The sequence below is a fragment of the Anthonomus grandis genome, chromosome 13 (assembly GCF_022605725.1).
Source record: "Anthonomus grandis grandis chromosome 13, icAntGran1.3, whole genome shotgun sequence".
NCBI classification, from domain to species: domain Eukaryota; kingdom Metazoa; phylum Arthropoda; class Insecta; order Coleoptera; family Curculionidae; genus Anthonomus; species Anthonomus grandis.
Genome location: NC_065558.1, coordinates 15,278,901 through 15,301,833, shown reverse-complemented (window position 1 = coordinate 15,301,833; position 22,933 = coordinate 15,278,901). Strand labels below are relative to the sequence as shown.

At 32.5% G+C, this 22,933-nt stretch overlaps 1 protein-coding gene across 2 annotated transcripts; it reads right to left on the bottom strand.

Annotated features, from left to right (window-relative positions):
- Positions 1 to 10,103: 10,103 nt before the first annotated feature.
- Positions 10,104 to 21,214, bottom strand: LOC126743546 (suppressor of hairless protein). Of its 2 annotated transcripts, XM_050450688.1 has the most exons (4): positions 20,101 to 21,214; positions 17,070 to 17,522; positions 10,395 to 10,624; positions 10,104 to 10,331 (listed from the first exon to the last, which is right to left on the bottom strand). In XM_050450688.1, exons 1-3 carry the CDS (start codon positions 20,944 to 20,946, stop codon positions 10,400 to 10,402), a joined length of 1,524 nt encoding a protein of 507 aa, XP_050306645.1. In that variant the 5' UTR covers positions 20,947 to 21,214; the 3' UTR covers positions 10,104 to 10,331; positions 10,395 to 10,399. The 2 variants fall into 2 exon arrangements, with proteins under 2 accessions (XP_050306645.1, XP_050306644.1); XM_050450687.1 differs by having other exon boundaries at positions 10,104 to 10,624.
- Positions 21,215 to 22,933: the final 1,719 nt, after the last annotated feature.

The following is a 22,933-nucleotide window of genomic DNA, read 5'->3' as shown; positions in this document are numbered from 1 at the left end:
TCAAAGTGCACCATAAGGAAGTCGAAGATTTTTCGCACGATCATAATTCAGTTCCGTTCCCACGTTAAATTAAAATGAAATCTCGCATTTTAAGGATAGCAATTTGAGGCCCGCTGAATGTGGGAACACTTTCGAAACAATAGTATTATTTTTTATGTATAATTACCTTCCTGCCGTATATTAATTAGTCGCTCCCGTTCTCATGCTAAGAAAATACATATATTTTCTATTTTTAAGTTGGAAATTGTTTGTTTCATTTAATAGGTTTAAGAGTTGACCCACATTATACCTAGGTCAAGTTGTGAAAATGGTGTATGTCTTTTTCAAAGTATAGAAAATTTTATATTTTATAGGACTACAAAACAAATTGGTTCAGTTAGGTTCAGAATAACCGAAAAAAATATTTAATGTTTTTGGAACTATTTTTTGGAGAAAATTGTTTTCATTCGTATTCTATTTTTACAAGAATAAATTCTAGTTATTTACATTTCTTATAAAAACGTTCATGTATATGTTCATGTATATCTGGAAAATCAAAGAATTAGCCAAATATATGTACAGACTATTACAAATTCAAGGATCATCGTTGGGATTCCGGTAACTGCAAGGGATTCGAAAATGGTTCAAAACTTACGAAGATTTGTTTTTAAACTTTTCAAATTTCCTTATATAATGTCACATTTTTATTGTCACTTTATCCCTATCTTTATAATGGTACTTTTAGATTAGTCTAGACCACAACAGCCACAAGCAACAATTTATAGAGTATAGCTAAATTAAAAAATGTCATGTAAACCAATAAAACAGATAAAGTCATTAGATAATATTAACACCTTTCTTAAATATGGAAAGTACAAAATAAATCTTTACTGCTAAAAGTGGAGTTGGAATAAGAAAGATATATGATAATTTTGTATGATAAATTCTTAACTATATTGATTCTAATCACGGGAAAATAATTAAGAATTACTAAAGTTGCGTTAGGGAATGTGAAAATCTATATATGACAATAAATGGGGCGAAACTATGATGTTAATTATTAATTAATTTAAACATACGTCAGTGTCAGAGCGCCGAATTTCAAGATAAAATAATTGATCTTGCTTAAGGTAGGTTGAAATAATTTCAAAGCCGTAATTTTCGCCGTTGTTTCGTAAATGAAAAAAATATATATATAAAATCGATCAAATAAATCACAAAAAGTAGTGGTGCTAATTGTGATCCTTGAGGTGTACCCGAGGTTACTTGAAAAGTGGAGGACTGGTGTCCCATTTATACGGAACGTAATGTGAACTATTGACAATAAATTATGACCAACATTATCATGATCAATGTCCTCAAATGACTTATTAAAATCTATCTCCAGTTTGTCAACCATTACATTCATATTCTGAGTAAGCTAACAAGTTGGAATCAATAGTGCTTTAAGAAAGCGACATGTTGTTCCTCGATAATTAGGAGTTATTATTATGAAATGTATTATCGTGTATTATACAGGGTGTTTCGGGAGGAATAGTGGTATGTTGTAGTATCCAGAATTCTGAATAAAAAAGTTCATATAAACATGTATCCTAATCTCAATCAAAACTTGCTGTTAATAGTTCAGCGGAATTGTTCAAAAATCCCATCGCAAACTTCAACAAACTCAACTCTAGGAATAACTTCACGTGTAGTTCTTTGGAGTGCACCATGACATTCCTTAATGCGGACAGCACAATGCATAATCTTAATTTATTTATTTATTTATTATTACAGCATCAACAGCCAAATAGCCAATTACAGATACCGAAATTACCTATAGCTAATAAATTCAAAATAATTAAAAGCACTAAGCAAACAATACAAAATTCTACATAGCTCTTAGAAAATTATCTAAATACCTACTAGCACAGGAACTAACGTTATAAACTATTTAAATCCTGTATCTGAGAAGCATACAACCTATCATTTATAATTCTAGTAAAACTTTTTAAGCTTATCAAATCTATGTCCAAGTCACTAGCATGAATATTAAAAGAATTGCACATTTTATATATTGGTAAGCTTTTAAAAATATTTGTCCTTGAAAAATCCAAATTGAAAGTCTTTCTTTGTCTAGTGTTCCCAGCATTGACAAAAAATGGAAGCATTGAAAGTATTTCTGGAGAGTTAATTTTATTTGTTAAGATTTTATACATATATACAAGGCAAATTTTTTGGTGTCTATTTTCCAGGGAGAGCCTATTAAATTCCTGCAATAACAATAAATGGTTATAGCCCTGACTTGAATAATATCCATACTTTTTGAAAAACATGTATTTCAGAAATTTACGTTGTACACGTTTTATAGTTTTAGTTCACACCTCATATTGTGGTGACCATATAATGCTACAAATATATAATGACAACACTCAACACTAAAACCCTTGGTAGACCTGACGATAAATCCCATTGTTCTATGTGCTTTATTTACAAACTCAACAATGTCATCTGTAAAAGTCAAATTACAGTCCACAATAATACCCAAGTCTTTCTCATGCTTACGGTCTTGGACTAGTGTACCATTAATGCTATACGCATATTTAAACATATTTTTATTAAGAGTTAGAGACATAGAACAACACTTTTTTTCGTTAAAACTAAAATCATTTAAGTTACACCAGTCTACAACACTTGTAAATTTCTTTGCAAAACATGACAATCCTCTAGTGTACTAATTTCCATATAAATTTTAAAGTCATCAGCAAAACATAAGACCTATAGCATACAATATGGCATTTATAGCATATTAAAAACAAAAAGGGTCCCAAATTGGATCCTGGGGGAACCCCAGAGGTACTAGTATAGATATTAGACTTTGCACCCCCGACTTCAACATATTGCTGCCTATCGGTTAAATAAGAAATTATTAATTTTATTAAAATATTTGTAACATTACTTTTATAGAGAGATTTTACTATGTGACTATGTTTCACTCTGTCAAAAGTCTTCTCCATATCAGTATAAATTACATCAACTTGCTTTTTGTTATTGAAGGCATTATGTACACATTGGCAAAATGTTATTAGGTTAGTCAATGTCATCTTTTTTGGTAAAAAACCATGTTGATTTTCCGATATAGTATATTTTACTTCATCATATAGTCTATCAAACAATACAATTTCAAATAATTTAGATACAGAGTTCTAAGACGTCGATAATTTATTACTTCATTCCTGGCACTTTTTTTAATATTGGAATGACTTTACTTATATGCCAGGCTTTAGGATAGGTTGAAGTTTGTAAAAACGATTAACTCGTCTCGCGTATTTATTTTGTCTTGATAAACTTCATTTTTGAGCCATCCGCACAATCCAAAATCTAGGGCAATAAGGTCAGGCGACCTTGGTGGCCAACTGACGGCGGTAATGTGCGCAAGCTCCGACGTGGGTTTAAGTTCCTATATACGCTGTGGTAATAAAACGGGTCCAAGCAACGTTCTGTCAATAATTTCACATCTAAAAATTCGATTCAGCAGCAGCTGATGTGGATTTTCATCAAACCACTGATGTCAGTTATGGTTGTTAATACCGTCGCGAGTGAAAGTTGATTTATCAGTGAATAATATAGATGAAATTGATTGAGGGTGAGCATTTACCCAATGACAAAATTCCAGTCTACTAGCGAGATCACTGGGTTCCAGGTGTTGTACCCGTGGTACATGAAATGAATTCAAACTTTGCTCATGTAACGTCTGCCATACCTTTAGGTGAGGATCACCGATGCGTACAGCAATTCACCGTGTACTCGTACCAGGAGTACGTTCCACCGATTGAAAGATCTGTTCTAATTCATCCAAGTCTTTTTTGATTTGCACGTTCATATTTAAACCTGCTGGGTACACTACCAGTCTCACGCAGTTTGACGAAGACACGAGTAAATACTCCTGGACTCAGTAGTCGTTTGTTCGAAAATCATCGACCATAGGTTTGTTCCAAGCGACCAGATATGCACCATTCATTGAATCATCATGAAATCGCATGGATCAGTTTTATACACATGCGCAAATTTTGTACGGTTTCGTGTCGTTACGAGAAACGAACGTGCTTGGAACTCATTGGTAAAGTTAGTATAACCTCAAACTAGTTTTCCCGGCGTGTTTGTTATCTTGGATTGTTTTGTTGACAGTGGGAAATACCTTGATTTTATCTTAACGTTTAAATTTAAATTTTAAATTTAATTAACTTAAAACTCGCACACAGTAAAACTTAAAAGTAAGGGATGTATCGAAATGTCCATTCAGAAACCAATTTCTGAAGGGTCCTAGATTCGCTTGGATCGCATTTAGGATCGTTCAGTAAACGGCCTCTTAGAACGTATTATAACTTTTGCGCAAACGCGTGACAGTACGATGACCGGTTTTCTGGTCGAACGAACCTCATATTCTCTAGAAGATGCTTCGGCAGTTCCGTTGCAGGCACCTGCGTGCATAAAGATCCGCGGCATTTTTAACACTTTGACAGTTTGCGATGACAATACTGTAAATGCTAACTGATGAATCCAACTGTCACCCACGACGACATTTGTCATTCACCGCCTACTTAATCACGTATGATCAATTTCCTTCTGCTATGCTAGACCAACTGCAAATAGTTGTATCTTAGCAACTATTGAGATTACACATGTCTCCTGTTTATCTGAATATTTTTATTCAGAATTTTGGATACTACAACATACTAAAATATTACAACATACCTAAAATATTACCACTTTACCAAAACACTTTTCAAAAATCTAAACATTTTTTATTCTTATGTTACGGCTAATGTAATTAATCGGGAGATTGTATAGAATAACCGGAAAATATTCATTTTAGCCAACAAGTTTGGCGAATGTAATAAATTCGTTTGTATTAATACAAATTTGCTACATTAACCGTTCGTTTCTAACCCAACCCAACCCAATACCCTTTGGAAAATATATAGAATGACCGGTGAAAGTAATAAATATATTGATATTTTTCAAATTTACTACTGTCTGATGATTATATATATTACCAGAATATACATAATAACCACTTTATTACATTAACCGTAACATATATACTAAACTGTGATATGCTCCTATTTTTCTATTATTACTAAGGAGTCTTAACAACTTTAAATTTTTATTTTCTATGGAATGGCCACTATTTAAGAGATGAGTATCAAAACTTAACTTTGCCATCCGACCATATTTCACATGGTAAAATAAACCTGGTATCTCAAACCTGGTTTGATCTAGTTTGCCCTATATATTTCTTACTGCAATCTCATAGAACCCTGATTCCTTATCTAGATTTTTTTTTAAATAAACTTATCTTACAGATTTCCCAAAGGATTTTTTAATGTATCTTATCTTTGTTAGTCCATTCCCAGACCTAAACCTTTGAACACACTTTCAAAGCCTTTTGATAAAATGAGATCAAGTTCAACTATAGTTTTGTGTCTCATTTCACATATAGTTCGTTGTACCACCTAAGACTTGTTGACTCTATTAAATTTACCAATTTATTGCACAGGTTCTTCTGAACATGTGCTATGTTTGGTGAGGTGGCAAAGCCATTTTTAATTGACTTTATTTAACAATATTTAAGATAGATAGGTAGCATACAATGAACATTACTATTAGATATGATTTTAAAATTATATAGCACTTTCACTTTATCGACAAATATTGTGGTTATCTTATAAAAGGAGAGAAGTACCCAAAAGTGACCATGGGAGTATTTCTATGGCTCCAGCATACTGCCCGTAGTTACTAATGAATGATGAAATGAATTTGTCTGTACTATTATTAACAAAAAGATAAAGTAACGTAAAGGAGTTGCCATTATGTTAAGATGAGGAGGGAAAGCTCACAACATGTAAGCAATAAATATTCTGCAAACATACGTTGTTAACTCTCAAAAGCAGATTCCACAGTTTATTTATGTTTTAACAGACCCAGGCGAGATTAAAACCTACATTTTACCTACAATCAGGAAGTATGGTTGGTTTAATGTTTAATAGAGGTGGATAAAGACTTATCCGCCAGAAAAGGGTGGGTAAATAAACCATGTATTCATTAAAATATAATTAAAATATAACTCATAAAAAATAGCATATAAAAAATTAGTATGTTCAAAAGTCGGTAATAGTTTTTCTTGAAATTCATGAAGGCAAAATTCACAACAATCTAATTTAAAGCCAGATAATTGGTGCTATAGAGTGCATATATGTGGGGTTGCAACAAATATGAATAATGGCAAAAGAGATCTAAAAAACCTGATTTCCAAGACAAGCAGAGTTTATGGTCAAAATCATTCTTATGGCGAAGAGAAGATATCAGCCCTCTAATGTAGTGGCAAAGCTTTAGGAGAATATATTTATTATTATTATTATATTTGTTAATAATAATAAGTTTATTCAACAAAATACAGTAAAATAAAGTTTAAAATTAAAATGTCTGAATAAACAAAACACCCAAAAGGTTAACCTTGTCAGGGGTTTATGAAATAAACAGAGTAATAATTTAAACAAAGTAGTTTTTTAAATAAAAAAGTTTAAACAAAATTCTTAATTTGGTGCTATCAAACTTATTACACTAATAATGATAACATGTACTTCTTGTATTCGAAATTTTAATGCTAACCAATGCTAAAATACATTCAAATAACAATTTATATATATATATATATATATATATATTGTTATTGATTGTTATTGTTAATATATATATATATTGTGCAATAAAAAATTGATAAAGTCTTGGAAGTCTAACGATGAAAATAAGTAGTGATATCTGTAAAATTGAGTTTTGTGTCTAAATCAGGAATAATAATAAATTAGGGTTTATTTATGCTTCTGCTGGCAATTTTGTAAAAACATGTATACATCTACTTAGTTTTAGAGTCTAGGTGATATATTCAATATAATCTCTAGATTGAGTTAGACTCCACTCCTTTAATTTCACTTTAAACAAATATATAAATTGCCATGCAGCTTACATCGCAACTCGCCGCGCATTTATACTCGCCTGCTTAAAACATAGTGAAAGAATTTCGCGAGGAATTCCCACCATGGCCTGAGTGAGCTGTCAGTCTGTTGAAGGTTATACCATCAAATTCTTATTAAAAATGTTTTCAAGCTCCGATAGTGACAGTGATTCCATAAGTAAATGGTGTAAACTGGTGGTTGCTTTCCAGAAGAAGATTCAGAAAATGGGGTGTGCATCCATTGAACAAAGAACGTACTAAACTTGGTGAATTCTATACATTGAATCAACGTCTTAAAAGTTTTCCGGATAGGTTCTACGGATATTTGCGAATGTCTCAGTCGACATTTAGTTATATTCTACAGCTAGAATTGAAAAGGTGTAGGTATACCAACATACATAAACAACCTGTTAGCGCAGAGGAAAGATTAGTAGTAACACTCAGGTACAGACATTTTTTACATTTTTATTGAGTTAAACGAGACAAATACATATCCTTTAAATTTGTAGAGCTTGCTAAAGAGATTTCATAATTGTATAAAATTTATCTCCATCAAAATATGTGTTCTGCTGTTCCACAGGAATCTCTTGTGAGCGTAACGTTGATGGAATTGGCTTTGGTTGTAAACATTTATTTTTGCTGTTCCCATAACCATACGCCATTTCCATCAGTATTTGTTGAGCCTGAAGTCGAAAATGCAGCTTTTCAGCAGGAGGCAGTTTTTTGACATGAGGTAATAACGAAGTAAAGAAGGCCACGTCCTCATCTTTATTGAAATCTTTTTTTGTTTTTTTATTTCTAATTTCTCCCTCTCTAGTTCTAGCAATCCTTGTCCTATGGAGTCCTTCGGGACAAATCTTTTTCTGTACCCCAAATTTGTATGTGCAGATGATGTCGAAGGTGTAGCTTTTGTTGAAGCTGAAGTTGAGGTTTCTGAAAAAGGTGTAAAAGTGGTTGCTAACATACTATCAGTTTCGTGTGGTGTGTTATCTTCAGTAATAGTATTGTTAGTTTCATTACTATGATCCTCAACGTCCTGAGTTTCTGCATCTAAATTTCCAATTGCCAGCCTTTTTTCAAAAGGCTGGCAACTGGCTGGGGTGGAAGTTTATCAAAATGCACTTTGAACCGTTGTCTTAGCACTTTCCACGTCTTTTTAGCTGATTCAACTGCAAAAAACAAATATTTTACAGGTTACTTAAAACTATAATGTAAAAAGGCCCAAAAGAGGACTGTCTTTTAATTTTTATTTTCGGATAAATTATTAAAAAAAGTTATTTTAAATCTAACTGGCAGACAATATTCTTTTTTTAATTTGTTTCAGGTACTTAGCAAGTGGAAATTCTTTTAGAAGTTTCACATTTTCATTTCGATTGGGAGCCTCTACTATTGCGAGTATTGTACGAGAAATCACTGTTTTATTATGGGAAGTTTTGCAGCCTTTACATATGAAGCAACCCACTGAAGAACAGTTCAAAGAAATTGCCAATGGTTTCTATTACAAATGGAATTTCCCACAATGTCTAGATGCAATGGATGGTAAACATGTTCGAATCAAATGCCCAACCCAACCCAACTCAACTCAACTCGGTCAGGAACAATGTTTTACAACTATAAGCAATATTTTTCAATTGTATTACAAGCAGTCAGTGATGCTAACTGTAAGTTTTTATTTATTGAAATTGAGGCATATGGCAAACAGAGCGATGGAGGAACGTTTCGGAGTTCTAAACTGTATAAATTAATGGAAAGGCAAAGGCTGAACATACCTGCTGAAGCATACATTCCATGTTCAAATATTAAGGCGCCTTTTGTTTTTATAGGCGATGAAGCGTACCCTTTGTTGAAGAATTTAATGAAGCCATACTGTAGAAACCAACTAAATGAAGAAAATGAGCTATTTAACAAAAGACTTTCTCGAGCACGAAAAACAATTGAATTGTAGCTTTGGAATTATAACAATGAAATGGAGAATATTAACCAAAGCTATTGAAACTCATCCTGACACCGCTGATGCAATTATTAAGGCTATATGTATTCTCCACAATACTATAATTGACAAAGAACACATAATATTTAATGACTTTGCGGAGGACAAAATAAGTGGGGTGCTGCAAGATGTCCAAGCAACAAGAAGAAACAATCGTTCCACAACAGAGGCTGTTTCGGTCAGAAATTCATTTAAGGAATATTTTGTTAACAAAAATAATATTTGATATTATGTTATTAAGTCTGTTTACATTTCTTAGGTTAAGACTTTCAGAAATATGGTCATTAGGACATTAGATGCACATAAAATAATTCACATTGGACTAGTTTCACATAATTATTATCATAAATATAAAAAATACCAATAAACTATACGTTTTTATCGTAATTTCTTTATGCCTACCTGTAATTCCACAACTCACAGCGACTTGTGCCCAGCACTTATCCAAAACATATCTGTTGTGATGAGATTTGTGACGCTGATCCCATATTTCGGGTTTTCGATAAACAGCACTAATTAATTGTTCTTTGTCCATATTAAAAGAAATATTCCGCGTGTATTATTTATACTCAAAGTCTAAACGTCAGACGATTTCGCCGCCATGTGCTTCACAATGTGTGACCTTGAGAGGGCCAATCAAAAAGCTACTTTCAGGCAACTGCTTGACGAAAGAACAAATTATTTTGATTGCTTGGATCCGGCATGATGCACGTCTAGTTGCTTGGCTAGATTGATTTAACATAGCTGCGCGGCGAGTTGAACTGCTCCACTATGTTTTTACACTAATGTAGAAATTGGCCTATAATTCATGACTGCACATTCTGACCCATCCTTATGAAGAATTATACCTAAATATTAAATACCTGTGTATTTTTGTCCATTCCTACCTGGCAGTAAAAAGGATAAGCAAGACGTTTAAAAAAATATAGTGGTGATTTGACCAAAAATGTTGATGGTAGCCAAAAGTGCCTTTATGAAATCAGGTATATTGGTTTTTAAACAAAGCCATAGAGAAATAAAAACGATTTTTAACAATTTCGTTACTTTTGTATGATTGTTCGGAAATCCCAATTATAACCTTATCATTTATAAGACCCAGTAATTAACTACGTAAGAAAGGTTGAAAAAAGACAACAAATGTATGTTTTTTTATAAAATACATTAAATATATTGAGACAATACATTTCGCTGTACATTCTAAACAGCTACTCACACATAAAAATATAAAAATCCGTCTTGTGAAAAAATTACAAACAAATATTTACAGTGTCGTTGTTCATCAAATTACAAACGTAGTGACGAATATTATTGCTATTAGTATCGTAATTTTTGAGTATTTTACAGTTTATACAACCCCACTCTTACACACTATCAATTAAAAAATAAAGAAAAACAAACATCTTAAATAATGTTCATTAAACGCGTACTTACAGCATTCAGTGCATCCAAGCGGAATCGGAAATTGCCGCGGGGTGACTAGTTTGCGCCTGCGCTACTTGAGGCTGCTGAGTCCGGCCCTGTTGCTGCCTCATAATTTCGTCCGCGGTGTCGCAATGCGGTCTCGGGCCCGGTTCTGGCGTATACGTGAACGTTAAACCGGTCGCGTAAATTATACCATCGTTTCTTACCAGGGATACTGGTACTTGTGTCGGTTGTCTTACCTGCAACAAAAAAGAAATTGTAAGGTCATTTAACCGTAAACCTAGGATGTATGACATAAAAAAAAGTTAAAGGCAGGAAGATATGACTTAAGTGGCAGCACTGGATGTACGCCTTATCATCGCAAATATTGTTCAAATCAACGACTAAAAATGGATATTCCTGTGAACCCTACCAAAGAAGAGGAATTTTATCCTTAATCATCCCCATTCATGAGAAAGGATACCGGCTGACCCGAACAAACTATAGGGGAATAACCCTGCTAAATATAACATACAAGGTGCTATCAAATGTACTAAGAGGACGCATATCCCCTATATGCAGAAGGCAACTTAGAAGACTACCAATGCGGGTTCCGACCGAAGACATGAACAACAGATCAAATATTCACAATAAGACAGCGCCAAGAGGAAAGGAGTAGAAGTTTAACAGAGAGGTCCACCAACTGCTTCAAGTTTCCAGGCATATGATAGCGTCACCAGGGAAAGTATTTGGCAACGTTGGAAGGCATGAGGCATGAGGCATGATGCAGTCATACTTTAGTTGTGAAGATTTATGAGAAGAAAAAGTCATTGTTATGAAAATTCAAAAGTTTTTTAGATTTTAGACTGGTAAAGTTATGACCTTTTTACACTATATTCAGATTATTCAGATTCTATCAAATTATACTGTATAAAAGTAATCACTATATTTGCAACATATAAACTTACAGCACGAGAAGGAAATAAAAGAATAAGGGACTTAATAGATACTTCCAGTAAATAATTCACAATTAACTAAATATCAAACTGAAAATAAATTATTCGAACCAAGAACTGGCAAGAAGATTCTAACAAGAAGTTAAATTGGACATACATAAATAAACCGCATACTCATACCAAGAATATTTGCAAATATGTATGACTTTAAGAAAATTCAATTTCATCACAACTCAAATCTTTTAACTAGATATAGAATTAGAACTTGTCAATGTCAGTAAATAAATAAGGTCACACTACTATACTTATTTTACTAAAATATAATATGTATGTCATATCATTAAAATTTAAATACCCAATTAAGTAACCCTAAAACACAGAAAACATTAATAAAATTGAATGTAAAAGAACATACTGATTTTAATAATACTAAGGCAATATAACTGGTCACATAGCCCAGTCTGGAGATTAAATGTGCAAGCAATAATTCATAAATTATAAATGTTTTATAAATGTCACTCAAGTGAGCTTGTCACTTAAGTTTGATATTGTATTAATTGTTAAATAATATTTTTTGAGATTTTGGAGATAAGTACATAAATGTTAAAATAAGATATTATAAAATAAGAGATGCATACATATTAGACTTCAAACGTTGTAGTTGTTGAAAATAAAGTATATAGAATACAAAAATGTGATAATTTGAAAAAAAGAAATACTAACATCAGATGTAAGTTTTATACCACTGATGGAATGAATGATGAAATATTTAATTAAAAAGTTGATTTAGGTAACAAAAATGTTAAATATTTTGATAGGTGATTAGTACACTTTAATAATAAATAAAATTTTATAATCAATAATTCTAAAATATAATAAAAATATTTTTGTTAAATTAAAAAAAAAATTCTAGTGCATCCTTTATCATTTTTTGCACTAAAAGAAATATAATATGCATACTAGAAAAGTATCTGAACCGGAGTTAAGACCTGACATTTTAAACGACTATTATTGTGATATACCTAATATCTTGCTCAAGGGCATTCATAGTAACATTGATCCCTTACACTATCTTCAACAAGTGTCGGTTGAGCATTCATTTTTCTTTCATCCTGTCGAACTTACCGAAGTAAAAAATGAAATCAAACGCCTAAAAAACCATAAATCATCTGGAGCTGATGGGATATCTTCGAGGTTGTTACTCTTTTTGCCTGATTCAGCCTTAAATGCTTTAGTTTCTGCCACAAAAGATTCTTTACATATTGGCATTTTTCCTTCATGTTTAAAAGAGGCAGTAGTTATCCCTCTTCATAAGAGTGGAGATTTGGATCAGCCTTGTAATTTCCGTCCCATTTCTATTTTGTCTACCCTCTCTAAGATAATTGAAAAACTTGCAAAAAGCAGAATTTTGTCCTTTTTACATCATAATGGCATTTTGTCTGCAAATCAGTTTGGATTTCAAGCCGATAAAGGGACTCATGATGCTGTGTTTAGCTTTTTGAAGAGCATCTATGTGTCCTTGAATTCTGGAGAGTCATCGGCGGCAGTGTTTTGTGATCTATCCAAAGCATTTGACTGTGTGGATCATGGAATACTGTTATCTAAGCTCGATAAATATGGTTTTAGGGGCGCAGCGTTGCGATGGCTTGAGTCCTATCTATCAAATCGTACTCAGAAGGCTACAGTGTCTGGGCGTTTGTCCGCTTCTAGATCCCTAAAATGCGGCGTTCCCCAGGGTTCAGTGTTGGGACCACTGTTATTTTTACTGTATGTGGATGACTTGAGTTCATTGAAACTGCAGGGCAAGGTCGTTCAGTTTTCTGATGATACCATCATACTATGGAGCCATAAAAATTCTGATTATATTAAGACTTGTATCCTTGATGACCTTCAGATTTTATCAGGGTGGTGTGCTTCCAACAGGCTTGTGTTTAATGTAAGAAAGACGTCTATTATGGGGTTTAAGTGCGATGTTCAGGGTCTGATGTTTGATGAAAATTCCCTCTTGCAGAATAAAGAGTGCTGCAAATTCCTAGGAATTACCATTGATGGTCGCCATCGGTTTGAAGATCATATTTTGCATTTAGCTGGGAAATTATCTTCTGGATGTTTTGCAGTAAGAATGGCAAAACAAGAGCTGGGAGGGGTGGTTGCACGCTCAGTGTACTTTTCACTTATTGAATCTCATATTCGCTATGGCTTGCCTTTTTGGGGTTTAACCAATAAGGGGCTACTTAACATTGTCTTTGTTATTCAAAAAAAGGCAGTTAAATTAAATTAATCACCTGTGTTCTGCTAAGTTAAGAAATTCTTGGAAAGTTTTTTTTCCTTTTTTCTTCTCTAGTTTTGTCAACAAGTTTACCTTTATTTAGTAATTGATTGTTTTATTTAGTTATCTTTAATTCAAGTATGTTCAAAAAGTTTTGTCTTCTTGTGTTTAATTTTGTTCATTGTTTTGTCAATTTTTGAAATTGTATTTTTGTTTTGTTTTTTTAGCTTGTAGGATGCTTGTACACAAGATTATTCTTACGTAATATAGCACATTTTCTTTCTTTCTTTCTTCTTTCTATGTGAAAAAGTAGATTTAACATGAAACTTAATTTAAATAAATAAGCTTATATATGAAGTGGCTTTTATTATAGGGAAAATTGCCAATAGGCTTTTAAGGATTTGGAGATTCTCACTTTTCGAGCCGTTTTATTTGTGAATGTTAAAGAAAATATAATGCAGTTTCAAACACACAGTTGCATGGAAGATGTAAAGCCAGTATTCTGTTGCTACAATCTAGGCTTGATTATATAGGTATGAAATTCTTTCATAAGTTACCTTTTAATATCTTCCACTAACTATCTTTTTTAAACATTTTTTGTCTTTGAGTCTGAGTTCCTTGTCTGTATAGTCTATTTAAAATGAATTCAAACAGCAAAAAAACCAATTCACAATGAATAAACGGCATCTTCTTTATAAAGCATGGGGTGCAAAAAATGCAGAGCTATTATTTCCTAAAATATTTTAAAAATCCATTAATTGGTTATATTTAATAAAATTTTAATCACTCTATTTTAGGATAGTTATTGCCTGTAATGTTACGCATGTTTTATTATTTAGCTAATATTTTATATACTTTTTTTAGTAGTTTTGTTATAACATATTGAACTTAAATTCGAATAGGTACCTTGTATAGATAAAAACTAGTTATATTCAGTAAAAGTAAGCGATAATGTAATTCAAATGATTTATACGAGGATTTATAAACTTATTATATTTATTATTATTCATTATACTTAGTAATTAAAATGTTTATAAAAAAAACTCAAAAATCACTGTTTCAATCTTCGGAACTGGAGTCTAAACTTGGATTTATAACAATGGGGTTAACATGAGGTGAAATACCATACTCATTCTCTTTTTCAATAACACTCCGAACACAATTTCTCCATATATGTCTGTTTTATTAATTTCTTCTACAACTGCCCTTATAGTTTCTAATACAAATGTATCGTTAGTTGGAGATTGATTATATTTTCTAATTCGGTCCTTTAAAGTAGCCCCAATCATCTCTATGGGATTAAAAATACAGTAGTACGGCGGTAGACGAATACGGTGTGGCCATTTGCCTCGCAGAGTTTATCGATAACATATTTTTTTTTTAAATGCTCATTTTTTATGGATTCTAATAAAATTTTCTTTGTGGCTTTTTGTGGAATGCTTATATTTTTGCTTCCCATAAATTTAAGAATTTCATCCTTTTTTGTGGAATTATTTGGGATTTTTTGATATAAACGCGAATGGTACGACGCGTTGTCCATCACAATCACCGAGTTTTCAGGTAAATTGGGAATCAATTGCTCAGCAAACCATTTTTCAAATAGATTGGCTGCCATGTCCTTATGGTAATCAGCCGACGAATCCTTTATATTTTTGGTCGACAACAACAACGCATTGGGGATGAAGCCGTTATCACCACCTGCGTGTAAAATTATAACACGTTTACCGCGAGAACTTGGTCCACTTAGTGAGCACTTTTTAGTGTCGTCCAGCCAACCATACTTAACGACATCATGAGTATCATACCAAGTTTCATCTAGGTAAACTATGTTCCTGTTTAATTGACGGTATTCCTTTATTTTTTCTAAATATTCCTGTCGCCATGTTACAATTCGAGGAGATTCCATAATAACCATCCTTTTATCTAACTTTTTATATTTAAATCCACATTCTACTAATACACAACGTAATGTAGCAAGACTTTTATATTTTTAGTCGAGATAATCCATTAGTAGCTTTCTTTGAATGTCTTCTAATGATGGAACTTTGTTTTCACTATAAAATTGATAAATAGATCGACGAATAACATTTTTGTCGCTATCATCAATTTTTTTAAGTTTTTTATCACATTTCGTTTTACAGAATGATCAATGACATTTCCTGCTTTTATCACACTGTAAACGGTGGTACGAGCCAGCTTAGTAAGCTCACAAATTCTTGTTAAAATTTGATTTTGTGAGGCTTCAGGCATTTCACTTTTCAAGCAATTAAAAATATTTAATATTAGCCGCTGTGATTGAACATGTAGGTCTTTATTTAAAAATTCGTTATGTTCCGAACCTTTCAGCTTCGTTATCTGACACATCAAAGGGTGTCCACAATGCCATCTTGGTCGTATAATTTACGAAAATTAACGATAAAAAACGCATTTAGCAACAAAAACAGCAACACAGCAACAACAACAAAAACAGCAACACAGCAGCAACAACAACAACAACAGCAAAAACAGAACAAAAAACAGCTTATAAAAAGAACTGCCAAAAACTACTAAATAAAGCGATAAAGAAACGACAATAAGGGAGCACACTTTTAAGTACCTGCCAAACAGATATTTAAATATAAAATAATAGAAATTAGAAATAAAATATCATCCCCAGCCGCCCGCACATGTAAAACCACGGCCCGTCCAATAATCTAACCCTCAAACTCGACTTCGCAGTCTTTTTCCTCGTCTTTTACGCGATATTGCGCTCTCATCGTCGTATCTCTCTCTGCCAAAAAATTGATCGTTGAACGGTCCGGAGCCTGGTGATTCCGGGGCCAGACAGCCTAAAGTATACCAGGACGGTTCCCATATATTTTGTTTATTTTTTTTAGTACCTTGTTGTGGATTCTTGACCGTTCCCCAATTTTAGCGCCGTTCGAATTCATTTTAAATAGACTATAATATAAATAAGGTCGCATTCATTAAATAAATAAAAGTATTTCTATAAATTTTTTGTATGATTTGAAATATTTCTATTAGTACATATTTTAATGTTCTTTACATAAATCTTCTTGTGATATGTGTGTAAAACTGTAATTTGTTATAGCATGAATCAACTATTTGTATGGGTAAATCAAATTTGCTATAAACAAAACATATTGAAAGATACAATTTTGTTGTTTTAACATGTAAAAAATTTGATGTTATATAATAATTTTTAAATAAATAGAAGAAGTTAATAGTTTAGGCAGTTTCAATAATTCTTAATCAAATATATATTTCTTTTCGTAAAGTCTCCTTTTCTGTAAAAACGTTATTAAAAAAGATATGAAAATGTATGTCACATGAATTATGTAAAGAATTTGATACAGAATACTGATTTTTTAAAAACATTCTATATTTAGATAAAATTGTTCTGTATTTCAGTTCTTTACTATATCCTTACATATAATATTCAATTTCAAATTAATTTGAAAATAATGATCATTAACTTACCCACAACCACTCTCCTCTAAACTGAGAAATATCAGGTACAACACACAACATGCTCTCCTGACACCTGTACATGGTCTCAGCCTCCACATCCCCAAACCAAACTTGCAAAGAGGGAGAAAAATTATCTCCAGTCAGTTCCAGCATTGCCACATCACCGCCACCATTCAAATGAAGACTGTGGACTATTGGTACAGGTGTTACTGGAGATCTAACAGGACCCATCCCTTCATAAAACTGATATTCAGCCTTATCAGTGGAAATGATGGTCCAACAGGCTCCGTCATTAATCATCTCCTTGTTTGGTTCTTTGGGACAAGGAGTGGCTTGGAACTGGATGATTCTCTCTTGGGAGAGACACAAGTACATTCTTTCAGTGTCTTTCATGTAAAAGGCACACTTATGAAGCTGGGAGACTGGATCATCTGCTTCTAGGAGTGCTTGTTGTTTGTCAACCTAAAATGGTGGTATTTTAGTATAGTTAAACAAGGAATAATGATATTAAATAATTATAAATGTTGACTACAATAGTTAACTTTTAAAATTTGAAATTGTGACCTAACAAGTTTTGTAGCAAAATTTGCTTTACTTCAATAAATTGTGTGTTAATTTTGTAAATATTTGCATAAATTATAACTATATTTATTTCCATGAATTATATTTTTAGATTATAATAATTTGTCTGATATGCCCTCTTCTTTAATTTCTATATTTATTTCGGCTTCTGTAAATGTGAAGTAATTAAAGAACAAAAAAAATAGATGATAGTTTAGAAAACTCTCGGCAAGAATTTTTGACTGAGAATATTCTATTATTAAAGTCGAAATTATACCCATTTGTAGTTACGTCATCCAGGTGAGAAAAAACGTATGGCGTAGATATTTTTGCCAATCAATATTAGGTTAGAAACTTTACCATCGCCTTCAGAAATTAATAGTCTGCTATGTATTTTTATATGTTTAGAAATTAACAAATGATTTATTTTAGCAGCATATTATTATATTTTTATATTCGTGTATATACTTTCATTCCCAAAAAATTTAAAAAAATCTTGTAGTATGTATTGTATTATTAACAAACTTAACAATTAACAAATATTATTATAATTAATCATAAATAATGGGACATAAATAACCGGTCCAAAACGGAATTGCACTTCAAATTGAGAATGTTATAGAGCAAGCCGCAGATGCAACAAAATTGAGCACAACAACGATTGCAAATATAAAGAAGAATGGGATAAAATCAGATCAGGATTATGCAGCCCGTATATCTTCCAAGCAAAAGACAGCAAAAACCAAAATTACAACATATTTGAAACATAGAATTCGGGACACAATTTATTCTATGTACGCCAGAAAAGAATATGTAATATTGGCAACAATAAGAGAAAAGTTCAGGGAAGAAATTGAATATTTTGAGTTTTCCATTGACTCCTTAAGAAGATGTTACACCCATGAATCGTTTGTTACACCCCTATGAAAAGGTTACAGAGAAAAATAAATTTATCCTGTTAGATACTAAAATTTATCTTATAAACTTTTATAAACTAGCCATTCATTCAAATTACTGAATTTTATTTTATTATTCAGTATAAAATGCTGTTTAAGCTGTAATTTTATACAGAGTTTGTTTTGTCATTATGCTAAAGTATTACATATAATCACTCACTTTTAATAACAAAATTTATTATTAATGCTCTTTAAAAGCAAAACCCAAATTAAATCTTCACAGAATCGAAACAAAAAAACCTGGAACCAAGAATCTACTATTTATTTAAAATGTACAAAACATTTTTAATTCTTAATAACAGGACAACTGAGTATTAATAAATTTAAGTACAAAAAGAGATTATTGTTGTTTTTTTTTCAGTTTTTATTCTAATATTTTATAAGTTGTAAATGTACAATATGATTATTATCTATAACTAAGTCTTGGTACTCATATCAAGTACCTGAGAGTGGTTTGAACAACAATTCAATGAGGGATGAACAAGGCTAATTCAATCTCTATTTGTATTTTTCTTATGGATCTCTCTAATATAATAAAAGACATTATTTATTTAATAATGTAAGTTCATGTCATAATTGTTAACTTAATTGTAAAATTTAATAAGATAATTTATATTTTTCAAACTCTGAAACTTTGTATTAGTTTTTGATGCAAATAAAAAAAATTTTATTTTTGTACAGTACCCTATTAGTACAGTACATGGTTTTTCATACATTTTTGACCCATTTGAGGGTATCTTGAATGGAATTGAATTTTTTGGACTAATGGGAACCAAAACTATCATGAGGAAAAAAATTTAATACCTTTTGAATTAAAGAAATAAAAATATCAGAAAAAATTCACAGCCTATGCAGATGATTTTCCAAGTTTTTCAACCTTGGGAGTAACTGAGTGAAAAGCTGATAATTGGCTTTGGACAAATTCACAACTTTCTTAATATCTTTATATTAACTCTGAACATAAATAAAAATCATGTAGCCTCTACTTATATATACTACTATTAATATTATTGAAGACACAAGTGAATTGAAATAAGTATTTCGGAATAATTGTATATTGCAATTAATAGTTATTTTATAAATTATAAGGTACAGACCTCTTCTAGTGTGGAATATTAGTATGAGGTGGTAATTAAGGATTATATTTCAGAATAGTGCTACAAGGGGAAAATCAAATCATCTGTAAGTACCACACTAAGGACCAAGACTTTAGAATTTAGTGGTGTATTGAGGTTATAGTTCAAATTAAAATAAAATTATTTTATAACCGCTAACAGACTAATATTTTTCAATCATTTTCGGTATTGTGGAAATATTTCTTTATTGTGGAAGGATAACTTGTTTTGAATAAATTCATAATATAAGAGAAAAAATAATGCATTTTATGTAATACTTACTCATATTACTAACCTCTTTTTTGTTACAACTTTTCTGTATTATATGTAACTTATTTATAGTTATTTTTTCTTTGTATTGATAAATAAAAATTAAAAATACATACCTATATTAGAAATTTTACTAACCTTTCTTATAATTAATCTTGGTAAAGCCATACCCGTAACTGAACAAACTAATTTAACAGTAGATCCATAGTGTATGTAGCCATCTCGCACCTGAAACTCCTCACTCTCAGATTCATTATCATCTAGCAAATGAATGGTGAAAGCGCCCCATTGCGTGGAACTGGCATGAAAATGTCCATTTTCTACATGCAAGTACCTAGTCGAGACAGTTTGAGACCTTAACCTATTAAATAGAGCCACTTTAGTACCACTAGCTATACACAAATCTGCATTCTTTAAACTCTGCTTCTTCTTTGAAGGTTTTGATATCACTTTAATTCTTTTACTGTGAAACACACCAATATCATGCCCGGAACCATAAAACATTTTCACTGACAACATAAAATGTTTTCTCTTATCAGAATCTGATATATACAGAGTCTTTGCAGCACAATACTGTTTTCCATTATTCAAATCAAGCTGCTGCATGTCCTGGTCTGAATTCCCTATTCCGATAAAAGCACATAATTGTGCTGCCTGTTCAGATTCACCCTCTCTAAGCATTTTTTCTTGCCTCAACCTCCAACCGTCACCGAACAAATAAATACAAGGTGGAGGGCAGAAGAATCTTTTTTCATTTCCATAACTCTTTTGGGCCACTTTGGCATGTAAAATCACTATTACCATATCAGATCTCTCACGTAAGTACTTCTCCATGGCTTCTCTGGTGAGACGTTGGTCTTCGCCCCTATAGCCCCCTGGGACTACTGCCCCCGCGAATCGTGGATACATAGCCCCATGTTGGGGCGGAGGCGTTGGGGGTGATTGGGCATGGGCGATACCCGGCAAACCGTACTGATGAGGCATCTTAGGGGTTAGTTTTATGGGGCGCACATTTTTTATCAATATAAACACATACACAGGGAATTAAGTAGGATAGACTTTCCGAGAGCATCGGTGACAGCGAATTGAATTATCAGTTCCACGGGAACCGCGCTACGTGAGAAAAATCCATCTGTTGTTGTGTGCTCTGTTCTGTTTATCCTCCCCCTACTATTTTTTTTTAATTTTATGCCATCGCCACTTCTTGGCTTCAATTTTTGACCGACACCTGTTTACTGCCATTTTTTTCCGACAGGGTCGCCAACCTAAGATGCTTAATTATTAGTCAGACTTAACTTTTTTTTATTAAAATTTGCTCAGTTTATTACAGATATATACGTAAATAACTTATATTTAAGTGTCTTTATAAGGTTTAGCTCATTATTTGTGCCTAATTAGGACAAAAAGGGCAATTAACTGGGCTTATGTGAGTTTCTTAGGTTGGTACCGTAGATAGATTTGGTAAGTGTCAATTGCATCTGTGCGTGGCCCAAATACGAGGGCAGTTGCAAAAGTAAATAAATGATTTTGGACTAGTCAGTCAAAAATGAGTTTAAAAAAAAAAGTAAAATCTTAAATAAATAGTGTCGGATTTGAACTCTCACCGCCTCTAGGCAATTTGGAACTCGCCTCACTTATTTTGGCAAAAATGCTATTTTGATCATTTTTTGTGAGTGCTTAATCAATAATCGCCTAGTTTACACCGGAAGTATCAAATATTTGGTGCTTGGATCAAAAGACGTCATCAATTCAAATTCAAAAATCACTTTATTGTTATAATCCTAAAAGTTATTAAAGTTGTTTAAAACTTATAAAATACCTGTATCAAGTCAGTAAATAAAAATGTCTGGCGTAAAATTCATCCAATGAGTAAAAGCTTCACTTTGTCAAAATGTCTTTAATTCTTTCCTAAATTTACGAATGAATAAATTTATAAATGATTAAAAAGCTTCCTGCTGCCACCATATACAAACGAGGCCCTTACCCTCTCAGATCTTGGAATAGGAAGAGGCAGAGAAAATGTGTTAGGAAGATTGTACTCAGGTGGAGAATTAAGCTCATGTTTGTATTTTTTATGAACAATACAAGCTGTTTCCATTATAAATAAGGAGGGCAAGGTTAGGATGGCACATATAGCGAATTACCTTCTTCTGCATAACAAATAAAGAATTAAACAGATACTGGGAACAAACTCCCCAGAAGACAATTCCATACATAAGATGGGATTAAATGAGATGCATGTTAAGCATTTTTGGCTACAACAAAGGGAATTAAGGGAATTAGGAATTACACTAATTGCATAACAGTTAGATCACAATTTTTTTTTGCAAGAGTTGTGGTCTTCAAACTTTAAAAACTTATCGATCGTCACACCCAAAAATTTGCTTGCGACAGATGGACTGATTAAATTATTATGCAAAGTATAACTGCCTCTAGACCAGACCTAAAGGATAGAATTTTGTTTTTAGCGATGTTAAAAGGTAACTCTCATTCTTTCAGGGCTAATATAATGCCAAAGTATAGTGATCATCGGCAAAAAGTGTAAGCTTTCCAGAAACAGGGACCAGAGGCGGACTAGTGACGTATAACAAGAACAAAATGGGGCCGAGGACAAAGCCCTGAGGCACACCAGCATCAATGAATACCAGACTTAGTGTCGCCAAAGAGCACTCTCTATGTTCTACGGGAAAGATAGGACCGAAACCATAGATCTCGAGCTTCCGCAGCAGAATTCTGTGACTTACACAATTAAAAGTCACAGAAAACTGTTGCCGCACACTCACCAGAATTCACCCCAAGTAGAGACTCTCCAAAAGGTTGAAAATAGCATCGCCCGTGTCGACTTTCTCCCGAAAACTAAACTGATAGACGCTAAGAAGTCCATGCCTTCTAAGAAAGTCCATCACACGAGTTTTAACCAGTCTCTCAATTACCCTGCCAAGAGTGGGAAGCAGAGCTATTGGCCTAAAAT